The sequence below is a fragment of the Condylura cristata genome, unplaced genomic scaffold (genome assembly GCF_000260355.1).
Source record: "Condylura cristata isolate star-nosed mole 26May11 unplaced genomic scaffold, ConCri1.0 scaffold00019, whole genome shotgun sequence".
Taxonomy (NCBI): domain Eukaryota; kingdom Metazoa; phylum Chordata; class Mammalia; order Eulipotyphla; family Talpidae; genus Condylura; species Condylura cristata.
In genome coordinates this window covers 31,421,153-31,437,039 of record NW_004567120.1, presented here as the reverse complement: position 1 = coordinate 31,437,039, position 15,887 = coordinate 31,421,153, and the positions used below count along the sequence as shown (strand labels likewise).

Below are 15,887 nucleotides of genomic sequence, written 5' to 3'. Positions count from 1 at the left end.
TAGTGCAGCGGGAGTTCCATTCCTAGCCAGGAAGCTGGCCCACATGGCGTGGCAGGCCTCTTCTGACCCACCCACTGCCCCCCTCAGCAGTGGATTTCAGTCAGTCTGCCTGTTCTGCTCCCCACTCTGCCTCTGGGGAATCCTCTCACCTGCCCATACCTGGGCCTGTACCCCAGTTTTGTATGCTTAAATAAATCTTTATGTGTGTGTGTGTATAAAACTATAAAAAAATCAAATCCAAATCTCTTCAAAGTTAACCCTCAACTGTTCACCTTATGCCTGCAAGAGCCAAATTAACCAATTGTTTCACCCCATGCATTACTTGATTTAATATTTATTGGGGGGGGATGTTGAATACTTGCTCCCCAAACATTACTGCAGTCCCCTGTTGCCAAGACACAGCTGCTTAAATATATTGCTTACCACTGTAAAGGAGAATTTTCATGTTGTCAGAGTCTAATAACATTCTAGGGAGGAAGGGAGCGGCTGGGATATTGAGACTGTGAAATCTTCTAATGGGAGGGTGTAACCTGATTAGGAATGGGTAAAAAATCATAAAATAGTTTATATCATGAGGTTGGCATAGCAAAACAGGAGTTTGGAGGCAAGAGTTTATGAACAGTCTTGTGGTCTTCATGGTCACTTGTGCCTTTTCTTGGAGACCTGCTGGAATGAACAATGAAAGCTGTTTGCAACTTACATGTCTCCAAAGACAATGCCACGTTAATGGCTACAGTGTGGTATATAGACATGTTAATGGAAGAGTGTGTGGGGCACATGATTTTGGTTCTCAGCACCTGTGAACTGGGCGAACACACAGATCCTGCTGCTCTCCAGTTGAGTGGGTTTTGATGTTCACAGAGATAGGAGGCAAGAGTTGAGAGGGGAGAGAGAGCACTAGGTTGGAAGATGGAGGGATTCATGAAGGAGGTGACAGTGAGCCAGGCCCTGACTGCTGGCTACAAGCTGAGGGAGATGGAGTGCTAAGCTGGGGTTCCATGGGACAGGCCTCTCCTACTTACTAGTCACACCTTACGGTCTTTGAAAGCTCATTCAGGGCATGTAAAGACTTTCCCATCTTGTCATAGTTCTTTGGAAGGTAATTTTTGAAGGCTCTTGTGCCCTCTGCAGTCAGGTGTTTTTTCATCTGTACCTTTCTTCAATAAATGTAGCTGAGAACTTGGAGCAGAGTTTACTTGGGGGAGAGCCTCCATTTTAGCATCTCATAAGCATCCCTCAAACATCATCAGGGAAAGAAGAGGGGTGAGGTGGTTTGTTGGACGCTTAGAGACACTCCTCAAGGATGCAGGGCTAGAACAGTTGTTCATCTCCTCATCTGAGCTTTGTGAGTTCCTTTTCCTTCCAGAATGAGCTGAGAGTGAAGCTCTGTGAACAGTGAGACACCTCAGACTCGGGCTGCAAAGTTCCAGATAAGGTGGTAAAAGCACTGATTTTTTTTTAAAAGATTTCTGCATACAAAACTGGGGTACAGGCCAGAGGTACAGGGGCGGTGAGAGGATTCACCAGAGACAGAGTGGGGAGCAGAACAGGCAGATCAACAAAGTACACTGCTGAGGGGTGAGATAGGAGAGGTCTAGTGTGCCATGTGGGTCATCTCCGGGGTAGGTGGAGATCAAACTCATGCTGAAGTGGCTTTAACTTCTTAGTCCTGTGCTTTAACCCGCTGTGCCACCAGGGAGGGACCAAAAGTACTCATTTTGAGTTTCTTTTGACTCTCTCTTTCTCACACACACACACACACACACACACACACACACACACACACACACACACACACACTTGTGTGTTTTCAAAAATGGCAGCAAAGATCTGGTGCCCACATAAGTAGGAAGATGAATGAGAATCTTTTTTTTAGGGATTAAAGGTATGATTTAGGTTTTGAGAAACTGTTCCTAAGGATATTTCAGAAAATGTTTGTGTTTGTCCTGTTCATGGACTTGATTCTTAAGATAAGAGAGAGGGGTATTTTGAAGGCATTTTCAGGGATTTTCATTCCAGTACTTCTTGCCTTTAATATATTTTCAAGTTCATTTTCTCAAAAAGTAACTATGGACCTGTATCTGGATACAGTTGAAGAGGCAGTGAATGACTGCCCTCCTGGCCATGGAATTGAAAATGCTATAGCTCCCCCTGGTGTCGCGTGAGACCAAAACATCCCTGACTGAGCCAGAGTAGCAGAATCCACTCCATTCGGATCTTGAAAGGATAGATAGCCTTAAAAGTTTTTGGGGGACTGAGACATTGCTATACAGCAAAGTAGCAAGTGTTCCTGTTTATCTTCTGTGATTTCCCTCTTATTTCCTACTCTCCTGCAGTGAATCCGGGGGCCTCTTTCTCAGAGGGTCACTTTTCTTCTTGCCAACAGTTCCTTTGAGGTGATTGCTTCAGGGGAGTGTGGTCCAGTTATCCTTCACTTAGCACCACAAATCTTGTACCATTTCCTCTCCAAATACAGAAAATGGAACTTGCTTTCACTTGTGCCGCCTCTTGCCCTGTCTGGGGACTACTGCATTCTGCACTGGGACTTCTCAGTTTGAGTCAGACACCAGGTAGCTTGCCCCTCCCCCTCCAGAGTAAACACATCGAGTTTTCCCAGGTTTCTCATGCTACTCTACTATGTGGATTTGGTCTGGATACCTTTTGGCTGCTCAAGGAATATGCAGTCACACTTCTCTTTTGGAAACAAATTCCCCAATCTTAGCCCCCACCTCTCGCTAGCTTTGGACAAAGGAGCACGAATTCCACACATGTCGAATTCCACAGGGCTCACTGCCAGTGAATAGCCTTACTTCTAATAATCTTTGATGACTGCTGAGTTTCTTCATGTGGGCAGCAATTCTTCCCCCCACCCCCCTTGAAGGTTGGCTTGAATTTTGAAATTCTTTTAAATTGGTGCTTCTTGTTCCTGCTTTTGCACCTTTGCACTATGGGCAGCCATGAGGGAAAAGTCTTGTGAGGTGTCTTGAAATTTTCTATATATTGACTGTTAAAAAGATATACACAAGTTTATAATTACATTCGTAGTACAAAACCTTAATAGAGGAACTGCTTTAACCTCAATTGCTGAACCAGATCTGGAGGGAGAATCCTGAGTTGGATATCCGCATAGTAGGGAAGAGAAAAGGGTAGCCATTTTCCTGTCCCACTTCCAGCCCATTTAATTTAACCCCTGCCTGCCCTGCTAGTTCTTACTTTGATACTTTGGGCACTTTTCCTTTTCTTGAGGTAACATTAATTACAAAGCTGTATAGGCAGGTTTCAGGTAGGCAGTCTCTCATCTCAACAGCTGCATTTTTCACACCACATCCACCGAATATCCAGTCAATCAGTCAAGGTCCTCCACCAAACTTCTCTCCCCCATCTTCCAGTCTGGTAACCACCATTTTGTTACCAGAACCTAAGGTTTATTTTTATTTTGTTTGGTTATGTTTTCTATATAGTCCACAAAGGAGCGAAATCCTATAGAATTTGTCTTTCTCCTTCTGATTGATTTCACTTAGTATAATCCCACCAGTGGACACTGTTTTCTTAAGGACACTGAGACTTCTATGGCCCCGACCTGAGAGGACTCCTTGTTCAGCGTTAGGGACATGATTTTCTGGGCAGAGGAGAGTGTCACTCCACACAGACCAAAACCAAACTCATTGCTTTCCAGATTCTACAGACTTTGTAGTTGGCACATATGAAGCAGCAATAATGCAAGGAAGCACAAACCAAGAGACAGTCTTGCAGAAAGCCAATGCTTTGTGATTTCTGAGACAGGACAAATCAGGCCTGGCAAACTTGGATGAAAGGATACTCTGACAATTAAAAGGAAGACTAGAACTGACACCAAAGCAGGGAGATTTGGGAACTTCCAGGAAGCAAGGAAATGCTACAAGGTGCCGGGACAGCAGGAAACATGTGGGCTTATAGGTGTTGCTGGATTTTATTTAATGCAACTGGTATTGTTTGTATGTTAGGTTTTTTTTAAAAAAGATTTATTTATGCACACAAGAGCTGGGATACAGGCCAGAGGTGGGGGGGGGGAGGTGAAAGGGTTCACCAGAGACAGAGTGGGGAACAGAACAGGCAGCTAGACTGAAATCCACTGCTGAGGGGAGCAGCGGGCGGGTCCAGCGGGCGGGTCAGGAGAGGTCTGCCTCGCCATTTATATCCTGTCAGAGGTGAGGAATATCTTACTACTTCACGTTTGGATTTTGTTCATAATCAATGTACGTAGCTGACTAGGTCTCAACAAATATTTTGGAGTCTGAATAAACAAATAAATGCAATACTTAGCAGAAAGGGCTACAAAGTACTGGAAGTGTTGCAATAAAAGAAAAGGAATTAATTTCCAGAAAGCCTCATATATCATGATTTCAGTGCAGCAAGTGTGTGCTTTCTCATGAAAGAGCACTCTTACTTAATGAAATCATATTTAACTTTGGGAAAATAATCTGCATTCTATTTTCCTAATCAACTATGTCTTATTAATAGCACTAATATAATCATTTTACAACAATGAAAAACAAAACGAGAAAAGCTCTGTCAAGTTGGTTTCTCAGAAAAGGCTCAAAGCTTGCATAGTTCATGGGAACAATTTGCTAGTCTAGAGAATTCTCCCCATTTTGGCCAGGGCCTCCTATGGAGAGATTTATGTGCAGTGTATGTCAAGAGGTAAAATAATGGCATTTCCCTGCTATACAATGATTTGAACATTTGCTGAGTGCAGAAATGCACCTTTAAGCCGGAGAAAGAAGCAGAGTCTGCCCTGATCCAATCATTTTGAAAAGCCATGTGCACTGAAGCTGGGACTGGACATAATGACAGGATTTAATTGCTAATGCTCTAGAGGCACTGTGCTTCTTGATGTGTTGACCTTTAACCCAGACTTAGGAGGGTGAAAAAAGAGGGGACGGTCTCCCTCCGCTGTCTGAGCAGGCCTGCCTCTAACCCTGCACATACCCCTAACTCTCTACTCTCCACCCCCTTCCCATTTAGTTAATTCCAGCTTTGGGGCCAGGGTGAGAATGAAAAGAAGAGCAGAAAGGAAGGTGGGAGGGGAATAGGAGAAGGAAGTCTGCAAGTAGTTGACAGCTGCTTAGAAGCAGGAGGGAGAATTATAGCTACTGAAATGAGAGCTGAACTCCTGCTCCCCTGATGTTTCTGCCCCACCCCCTAATATTTCATGAGATTTAGGCCTTCACATGTTTCTGTCCTCTGCCCTATTTCACCCTTTCTAGTTCGTATTTATAACCATTCCTTGCTGTACACCTTTGGCTCCCTCTCTCCTCTTACTTGGTTATTTATGAAGGGCAAAATCATGAGCAAGTTAAATTCAAGGCCCTGCCCGTTACACGTCTGGACCATGGCAGCCGGGCAGTTGAAAATAGCCGGAGAAAAAGCGCTAATATGCTGATTGGTCTCACTGTAAATTCATGACCAGTAGCCTTGAGTCAGCCCTTTGTGCTGCTCCGCAAGCTTTCCAGGCTGTTCACTCTCCTGCTCTTTTACAAAACTTTCACACCTTGTGCTGCAGCCACACAGGGCCAGTTGCTGGTTTTATCATGCTAAGCACAGTCCCACCTGAGGATATTTGGATTTATTTTTCTTCCTACAAAGCGCATCCTGCATCTTTCTGTTTGTTCCCTCGCTTTTTTCAAGACCTTGCTGTATAATGTCATCCTTATCACTCAGGCCTTCCCAAACCAGGGGAGCCACCCTCTCCAACACCCTGACACCCTGGTCCACTACATGTGTTTTCCTTAGCAGTTACTGCCATTTGATATTCTGTGTATTTTATGTGTACATTCTCTCAGCTAGAATGAAAGTTTTATAAGATCATGGCTACTTTCCATCCTTCTTTTTTTAAACATTTATTTATACATCCAGAACTTGACTACAGGCCGGAGGTGCAGGGGGTGAGAGGACTCACCAGAGACAGAGTGGGGAACAGAACAGGGAGATTGGCCAAAGTACACTGCTGAGGGGAGCAGTGGGCGAGATTTGAGAGGTCTGCTGCGCCATGTGGGTCAACTCCCAAGTTGGGGATCGAACTCGTGCTGAAGTGGGGATCTAACTCGTTCTGAAGTGGGGATCTAACTCCAGCTGAAGTGGCTGTGGCTAGCTTTGTAGTGCTGGGCTTTAACCTGCTGTACCACCAGGGAGGGCCCACTTTTCATTCTTGTATATCTACAACTTAACATAATGTTTGCTGGTACACCTCCTTTTTAAGAAATGGATAGATGAATGCTCCTTTTTAAGAAATGGATAGATGAATGCCCTTGGGTTTGGAGAATTCCTTCTTTGCAGCCCCAAACCTAGCCTTTCAGCTACTCATAGCCTGGAATGTTCTATATGGTGACCATAGTTTCCAAGCCTGGTCCAATACATGTCACTTAATTGATGGAGAAAATATATTTTATTTGCACTGTCTTGGAATGTCCAATGTGCTTGCAGAGTGTATTCTACCTAGAGTCATAGTTTCATAGACTAGAATCCTCAGAGGAAGGGTAGAGGTTTAATGAACATTTTCCACTGAAATTAATGGGTCCTAGTAGTGGGATTGACTTGTTTAAGGTTACCAAGCTATGTTTCATTTAAAATAAATGTGAAATGGGCCCTCCCTGGTGGCACAGGGGTTATATCTCAGTGGTATGAAGCTTTAGGCAGCCACTGTAGCATGAGTTCAGTTCCCAGCCAGGGAGCTGACCCACATGGCACAACAGACCTCTTTCTCCACACTGCTCCCCCCAGCAGTGTATTTTAATCTTCCTGTCCTGCTCCCCACTCTCTCTGGTGAATCCTCTCACCCCACCCCATCTCCTAAACTATTTTAAAATAAAATATATTTGAACTGAAGTTGTTGGGTTCTTCAGAGCTCTTGCTTGGAATCACCAGAGAAACCTAGAAAGTAGTGGACATTTGTCTGGTCATTATCTGGCCCTGTCTTTTCCATTTAGGCCATACAAGGCCTATCATGCTATCTCTGTGTCCTTTGTCATGCCTACCTGGCCAGGCTTGTTTGGGCAGCTGAATAGAATTTCTTGCCATATGTAAGATATATTTATTTTCTCCCTCCACATGCTTTCAAATGAAAGACCTTGTAAAATAAAATAATAAAAACTCGCCACTTGTGCCAAACCATCTTGTATAGCTTAACCTCCACCCATTAGGCACAGTAAATATATCCGTGAGTGTATGTGGGTGATCATGATTTTAATCAGATGTCAGTGGAAGAGATTGACACAGCCATGTTATTTTGCTCACAGTCATTGAGCTGAAAGTTCTTTCTAGATTTATTTATCTGCCTCCTGGAACTTGTTCCAAAATTTCTCCTTTTGTAATGAATGTTTTGGGAAGGAGAAAGGTACAATCACATTTGAAAGGTATATCCACACTTGTTCTCAAGTTTTTCTTGTTCTGGAAATAATGAAAGGATGAATAGTGGGCGATATAAATACAGCACACAGAGGAGAAATACTCCAAAAGCTTCACAAGTCCTCATTAAATTATCTTAACATAAAATTAATAGCTTGCATTTTTGCATTCTCAGGCCTTCAGGCGTCCTTCCCAAGGGCCTGTTTCTTACTTGCTCAGCAAAACAAAAATAAGCTAGGTGTTATGGAGAGTTGAGGGAGTGCCCGAGAAACTGGAGTTCAGGAGATCCTTCTTCTGCAAAACATTGTTCCCTACCTTGAGTACTTGAGTATGTGTGAAGCTCCAGAAAATGGCAATGAAAGAACATGTTCCCAGATCCTGTCCCCACTGGAAGCAAGGGTGTGCCACCACTGAGGTAACACAGTGACATTCAGACTCGCATGAGTTTATGTCCTGTGGAAGCTCCCTGCCCCTGTCCTTGAAAGCACTGGCCACAGGGCGAGTGTGGAGTAGAGCTGCAGGAATCACTACTCTCTGCATGGAACAGAGCTTCTGCCAGGAGTTTCTGCACCTGACAGCAAGCTTCTGGACATCATATCCACCTCTCGCCAGGAGTAGCATAACTTTGTCTCCTTTGACATCAGCAGTTACACTTTTAGGGGATCCTTCGAAGGTACTAGACCGAGTTTGTGGGCAAAGTGGGAGAAAAGCACCTAGACTTTGGTAACATTTGAATTAGTTGCCTGAGTGTTTTGATCTGGTGTGGGAATGATCAGGAGGAGGAATATCACTTTTTCTGAAGTTTACTTTAATGATGAGTAAGGTCTGGAACAACTGATATATTTTAATTATTTTTTAATTTCCCCTTGTACCAAATGAAAGAAAGGAACAGAAGAGGATTTGGAAGAAGGAATATGACTTACTTTGGGCGGCCAGCTATACACTCTGCAGCTATGAGTTAACAGGAGTTAACTCACCTGATACTGGGTTGAGGGCCCATATAGCACCCTCCTTTTTTTTTTTTCCTTTTCCTTCTTTTTCTTTTTTGGCCTTCTCATTCATTTATTGTGTTTGTCCTGTGGGGCCATTTTGTGACAAAAGGATAGCATATTTTTTACCTTTATATCTATCTTGGAGTTTAGGTGTTTTTTTTTTTTTAAGATTAATTTATTTGTGCATACAGAACTGGGGTACAGGCCAGAGATGGGGGCAGTGAGAGGATTCACCACAGACAGAGTGGGGAGCAGAACAGGCAGATGGACGAAGTACACTGCTGAGGGGAGCAGCGGGCGGGTCAGGAGAGGTCTGCCACGCCATGTGGTCACCTCCGGGGCAGGCGGGAATCGAACTCATGCAGAAGTGGGTTAAGCTTCTTAGTGCTGTGCTTTAACCCGCTGTGCCACCAGGGAGGGCCCCGTTTTTGCTTTTTTAAAAAAGATTTATTTATGCATATAGAACTGGGGTGCAGACCAGAGATGTGGGGGCAGTGAGAGGACTCCCCAGAGACAGAGAGGGGAGCAGGACAGGCAGATCGACAAAGTACACTGCTGAGGGGAGCAGTGGGTGAGACAGGAGAGGTCTGCTCCACCATGTGGGTCACCTCCGGGCAAGGGGATCAAACTCCACTGAAGCAGCTGTGGCCAGCTTGCAGTGCTGTGCTTTAACCTCTTGCGCCACTAGGGAGGGCCCCTTTTTTGCTCTTTCATATGTACTTGTGTTGTCCCTACTCTCCGCCAAATCTTCAGTTCTAATACCCCTTCTACCCCCTCCCCCACCCTCCTTCCTCAAAGCACACTGGTCAATATGCTCTTCAGTCATGGTCATGTACTGTAAGTCTTGCAAATGTTTAATGATTTCAGTTGAAGTAGACAAATTTATCAGAACAGAATCTGGTACTGTGGGATATACATATATATAATTCTTAATAGATATATAAGAATAGAATTTGAGTCCTATCCAAACATTTCTCTGGTAGCTTATAATATTTTTTTTAATTTTTTTTTCCAATAGTGACCTTGCCTTGGGAACAAGACTTAGCCCCCTGCAAACACTGACGGTACTTCAAAGGTTTTGGTTTTCTTACTGAAAAGTGAGATCTCCAGAACCCAAAGAGCCTCTAGTATAAAGCCAACAATAGAAGCAAGATCCTTCTGTATAGAGAACTAAAGAACGATTTCTTTGTTGTCTCTAGTGGTGAACTTGCAAAACAAATCGAAGCTTCCAGGTTGCCACTAATTCAGGCTACGTGTACTTTATTTGTAAAGAAAGCATGGCTTCTCTAATGATACATGGCTTTGTCCAAATGTGGAATAGGAATGCCGGGATGTCTAAGTCAAAAGAAGCATTCATTGAAACAGTGGGTGGCAAGAAATTTAAACTGGTGATCTACTTCAAAAGCGGAGGGTGCACAACTTTTCAGCTAAGCAATAATATTAAAAATGTGCTCCATCGATCTTATGGAGACAACCAAGAACACCTGCATTTAATTTTCAAAAATAATAACTTCTTGTTTGTTGAAAGATTATCCTCCACAGATGCCAAAGAACTGAAGGAGTTCTTGGACAAAGTCCATCAAAAGAGGCTTCAGCCATCCCAGGTACCTGTTGGTGATGAGAATGACACTACCAGCACAACAAAAGAGCAGAAGAGCAACAAAACTTCACCCAGCAAAGAATGTAAGAAGGAAAGTAGTGAATCTTTGGAGAAAAAAGAAGGAAGCAAAATACCTAACTTTCGGGATATGTCTTTGTTTGCATCAATATCATCAACACTTACCCGCAAAGGGTTCCAAATTCATTGTGAGAAGAGAAAGGTATCATCTGAAACAGAGATGAATCAGACCTCCATGGGAGGGAGCGAATCTGTAGGACTTAAGAAAGCCAAGAGAAATCCCTTTAAGAATGGAAACCACAATATAAAAAAAGAACGGAGAAAGAAGATACTGGAATTTAAACCTTCATTTAAGATCAAGTCTACTGGGAACGCTTACCTAGATGGCATCGGTCTCCTCCAAGCTCTCAGTGAGAAAATATATTTGGCACTTCTTTCAGATCCAGCGTATAAGGAAGATGACCCTGGGTGGGGAGGATTTGAGATTACCTTAGATTTTTACCCAGAGAAACTGTGGCAAGGCCTCCCCAATGTGGGAAACAGTTGTTATATGAATGCAGTTTTGCAGTCCCTATTTTCAATTCCACCATTTGCGAATGATTTACTCAGTTGGGGTTTCCCATGGGGTAAGTCTTCCCTTGATGTTCTTAGCATGTGCTTGGCACAGCTGCTTGCTCTGAAAGATATTTACAACATCAAAATTAAGGAGAGGTTGCTCGTGAATATTAAAACAGCCCTTTCAGCAGTTGCAGAGATCTATGCTGACAACATACAGAATGATGCTCATGAGTTTCTAGGTCACTGTTTAGATCACATGAAAGAGAATGTGGAAATTTTCAACAACAGTGTGAAGACTGAAGGTAAATCCGGAGAAGAGAATTCACCTGAAGAGGTATTTGCGGGCAGTGCTTTCACCAGTGTGTTCTCATGCCCTGTCATCACTAATTTCGAGTTGGAGTTGCTGTCCTCTATTATTTGCAAAACCTGTGGTCATGTTGTTCTCAAGACAGACAAGAGTAATTATATCTCGGTCAACATTCCCCAAGGACCGAAAGGACGTCCCTTGTCTATTCAGTCTACTTTTGATCTTTTTTTTAAAGCAGAAGAGCTTGAGTATACATGTGAGAAGTGTGAGCACAAGCGTTCCATTGCTCTGCACAAATTCAGTAGGCTCCCCAGGGTCCTCATTGTTCATCTGAAACGCTATCACTTTAATGAGTTTTGGTCATTAAAGAAGGATGATCGGGAAGTTTTTGTTTCAAAATATCTACATTTGTCTTCTCATTGCAATAAAAATACCATACCACCTCTTCCCTTGGGCAAGAATATACGTGTTAGGGATTTGCAAGTCTTAAAAGTCTTTCGAAAGATGACTTCTAAAGCTGCCCGTTTTTCGAAAATTTCAAGGAAGTTAGCTTCAAAATCCAAAGATTTACTGGCTCCCCGTTTTAGAGCAACCAAAGAGTCTTGGCAACAGAAAGGTCAGATTCCCCATGAAGAGTCAAGCAGAGAACAGCAGCAAGAACACCTGGAAAGATGTTCTAAGCTAAACACAGTAGAGCCCACATTGGTAGACAGAGGAGCTGGAACAAACATAGAGAAAGGGTTACTGGCAGCTGGTTCAGTGATAAGTGGGAATGGTGAAAGTGAATCCACCAGTACCCCAGGTGCCTGTCTTGCAGAATTTTATCTCAAAGAACTACTTGAAAATGTGAAACCTGAGCATTTTGAAGATTTCAATTGTGAGGATGTTTCTAAGACTACTGATGAAGAATTTTATGAAGACAAAATAAAAAAAGTGGCTGAACAGAAACACGAGCAAGAGAGGATGAGATTCTATGAAGAAGGCTTTCCAGAGGCTCTACTGCAAACCTGTCCAAAGCCAGAACCCCTGTGCAGCACAGAGAACCTCAGAAGACCTGCAGACTTTAGTTACCAAGGTGCCAATGGGAGTTGCCTAGGTGCCTCGGATTCCAGTTCAACCCCCAGGAGCAAACACTTTTTTGATATAGGGAGAACAGGAAACAATTCGGCTGAGAAGATAAGTGAAAAGGCTGAGAGGGACAAGCATGCCTATCGCCTCATTGGTGTTGTCAGCCATCTTGGGAAGACCCCAAATTCAGGCCATTATATCAGTGATGCCTATGACTTTGAGAGGCAAGTCTGGTTCACATACAATGATCTGCAGGTATCAAGTATCCAAGAGGCTCCTATGCAGGCAGCGAGGTTGTGCACTGGGTACATCTTTTTTTACATGCACAATGATATCTTTAAAAAGCTGTTGGGAAGAAAACAGTGCTTCAGGTCTCGTCGCCCAAAGAACACCTATCCAGAGAAATAAGAGGTACGCATTCCTGGTTGCACAGATCTGCTTGCCAGTCTTACTGGCTACTGTTCCTCCATGGGACGAAAACTCTGCACTGTAGCCAAAGATGGAGAAGCAGCACCTAGGACCAAAGTTAAAATAGAAACACATAGCGGGAATCTCTGTTATGACTCTGATAATACACAGTTCATCCCCACACTTCTAGCTAATAAGCATTATTTCTCCTCCTGGAATAGAACCTTCTGTGTTTTAATTCTGTGTTTTAATGCAGTGGATTTTAACTGGTTCTCTGACCGGATATAGCAGAAACCTGGACCAAAGTGTTAAAAATGTTAATTCTTGAGTTCTACCACATAATTGTAGATTCTGAAAATCTGGGGTGATAGAGCAATTTGATTTGAAATTCTGATATGTGATAAAGCTGAAAAACTAGTGGGGGTATAGTGTATTTTGGTATATGCTGCAGTTGTATATTCGATTTGGTTATACTGATAATTTGTAAAGGGGACATGATAGCATTTTTAGTTTTTATCTTCATGTCTGGCTTTCCATGCAGTCACTCACCTGCTGAGCATAGTCAGTAATTCAGTGGGGAGAAAGAGTTTCTGGCAATTATGAAAAGTTCCTGGCAGTGAATGTAAGACAGTTACTGAGGGTCCTGGCAGTGAAAAATTAGTTGCTGGGATCCTGACAATAAACTACAAATGGAGCTGGTAATTTACAAATCCTGTAGATGAGAATGAATGCCAGGTCAAGTCATCAACCTGTTTGCTAAACTCTTTCTTTCCCTTAATGCCAAATGAGGCTTATGTGCCCTCAAGCTTAAACAGGATGGAGTTGACTTTATCCTTAAGAAATTGATCCACGGTTCCTGTTTGTCTGCCTGCAAGCTGTTCTCGGTCAACGGGGCCCACTGTCATTTTGGTCTGCTCAGAGGGCCTCTCATGGTCCCTTGAAAGAACATTAACAAAACTTTCTGAATCCTTGATCAGTCCTCAGCATTCAGCATTACAGAGCTGATTCCAGATTTATTTCTCCAATGTGGAAGGAATACAAGTTTCAAAGGACTTGGAAGTTTTGAAAGTCTTACTTGTTACTGACTTCACAGAATATCAAGAAAATATTTGTACCTGGAGATGACCTGCCTCTGGATCCAGGACTGGTCATACACTGTTAGATGACTATGTGATTTGAGCATTTAGTAATTCTGACATTGAGTGAGTGCCATTGTTGAACCCAGCCCTTTCCTGCTTCGAGGCAGTGATTGTAACACTTTGCACCTTTGCTAGGGATAATTGTACTAAGAGACTTTCTCACAGTGCATGCAAGCACTGAATTTTGGGTTCCACCTTTGCCAACATGTATGTCCTCCATTCCTTGTGTTGGGGATCACGGTCCTTAGTATGGCTGCATTAATGCAAGAGCTGGCTGATGCTTTTAACCCAGAGGGCTTTAAACAGGTAAACTGGAATTTTGTAGTATGGGAAAGTTAGGTCATGATCTCTGAAGGGAAAATCAGATTCCAAAATGGGAATTTTGGTCACAGCACCGTATATCTACAAGGAGGTCTGAATGGGACCCAATGATTGCTGAGGTAGTTGTGGTGGTGGTGGTGGTGGTGGTGGGGTGTGATTGAATTAATCACTCATGGAGGATCTCATTGCGGGCACAATGAGACATTTGTTCACCTTGCCTGTTGTACCCCATGAGCCACAGCATTGAGGATAAAGCTGGAGTTACATTTAGAGGAGAGTAGGAGGTGGCTTTCTTGATTTCAGGCATCAAAGTAAGGTTTTTGTAAGAGGGAGGGAGAAGTTGTTTTGTTTTGAAAGAACTAGGGTGCAAGTAGATTTAGGAGATTTACTATTGTTGGTGGAGTATGTAGCATATTAGATATTTAGGGTAAGAAGCTCCTTGGCAGGACACGTCAGTGGGAGAAGCTGGCTGGGTGTCTGTGTAGGGAGCTGTGTTCCGGATAGACGGCTCTGATGGGACCCTTTGTAGCCCTGTGACAAATTCTGAGTGCATAGTAAATATCTGTATACCATCTACCTGTTACATTGTTATTTGAAATAAAGATTAGAAGAATTATCCAATGGTTTGGTGGCTGTTACTTATTAAGGAATTTAATTGATTCCCTAATTTACAGATCAGGTTTCCAGGTAATCCATGGATCTGAAAACTTTCATGCTCAGTGTATTAAGTTTCTATTGTTTCTGGTACAAATCACCACACAATTAATGGCTTAAATGACACACATTTATTATCTTAACAGTTCCAGAAGTCTAACGTCAGACACGGGTATCATTGGATTAAAATGCAGATGCTAGAGGAGTTCCAATGCTTGTGGATGCACGACACAGACAGTCTGCCTCCCTGCCTTTGTCCACTTCCAGAGGCTGCCTGCAATCCTTGCTTCATCATTTTATTCCTCTATCTTCAGGTTACCGATGAGTTCTAGCATATCGTTGGCATGTTCTTAATGTGGCAAACGCGTTTCTCAACATGTTATTGGTCTGTTTGCAATACAACACTGACATGGTCTTAGCACGTCACTGGCATGGTATACATACCAACCACATGTCCCTGTTGTGTCTGTTAAATGTTCTTGGCATGTTAGGTGTGTTGTGTCTGTGTTGTCTGTTGTACCTTGGACATGTCAGCCACGTCTCTCGACATGTCTGGAGACTTTGAGTGTGCCTCACACCTAGGCCAGATGCAGCTTTTGGCATGCCCCCAAGACACCAGGTATGTGTGCTCTGCATCCTCTTAACATGTCCACACGTTTGACACATTCTTAACATGTTATAAACACAGCAGTGATGTGTGTGGCATGTTGCTGCACAAGCTACATGTTTGCTATGTTGTTGGCATGTTGGCAGTCTTGTTGACACTGGCTGTTGACATGTTCTTAACACGTTGACATGTTGGTAGTATGCCTTGGACATGTCAGCTGCATATCTTGGAATGTCTGGCATGTTGTTGACTCACTGGTTTGGTGCACACCTTGCAGCCAAGTTGTGACAGACACCACTCTTGGCATGTTCCCGAGATGCCAGATGCATGTTCTTAGCAAATCTTGACATGTTCTCAGATGTTATTAACATGTGACATGTGCTTGACACATAAAACCCACATTGTTGTCATGTGATAAGCATGTTCTCAGCATGTCCTTATACGCCACCCTCCATTGTGTGGTGATAGTTACACGTGATGATTTTGCATGATTGGGAATGTGTTTGGAGATGTCATCACATTCACGGCAGACTGTGTGACTAATGTGGATGCTTTCACAGCTCTTTAAAGGATCAGTGTCAGTGTCCTTAAATCTTGGCATATGGAGACATGCGTACACGGATTCTGTGAGCACCCCTTCCACTAGCTCTAACCTCTTGCCTCTGAAGGCTCAGAGGGCAGTATGGATTTGGTTTCCTGTTCTCTGATACAAATCAAGTGTACAAAAGCATATTTATTTATCTTACTTTAATCTTTCACTGAGTTAACATTGGTATACAACACTGTATGCAATGTGTGTGATTCAGGGGTAAAGTTTACACCACTTCAGCAT

The 15,887-nt window shown here is 43.2% G+C and overlaps 1 protein-coding gene across 1 annotated transcript; it reads left to right on the top strand.

The window, feature by feature from the left end:
- Positions 1-9,652: 9,652 nt before the first annotated feature.
- USP26 (ubiquitin specific peptidase 26) lies at positions 9,653-12,334 on the top strand. Its single transcript, XM_004685950.1, has one exon. It carries the CDS (start codon positions 9,653-9,655, stop codon positions 12,332-12,334), a length of 2,682 nt encoding a protein of 893 aa, XP_004686007.1.
- The last annotated feature ends 3,553 nt before the right edge of the window (positions 12,335-15,887 follow it).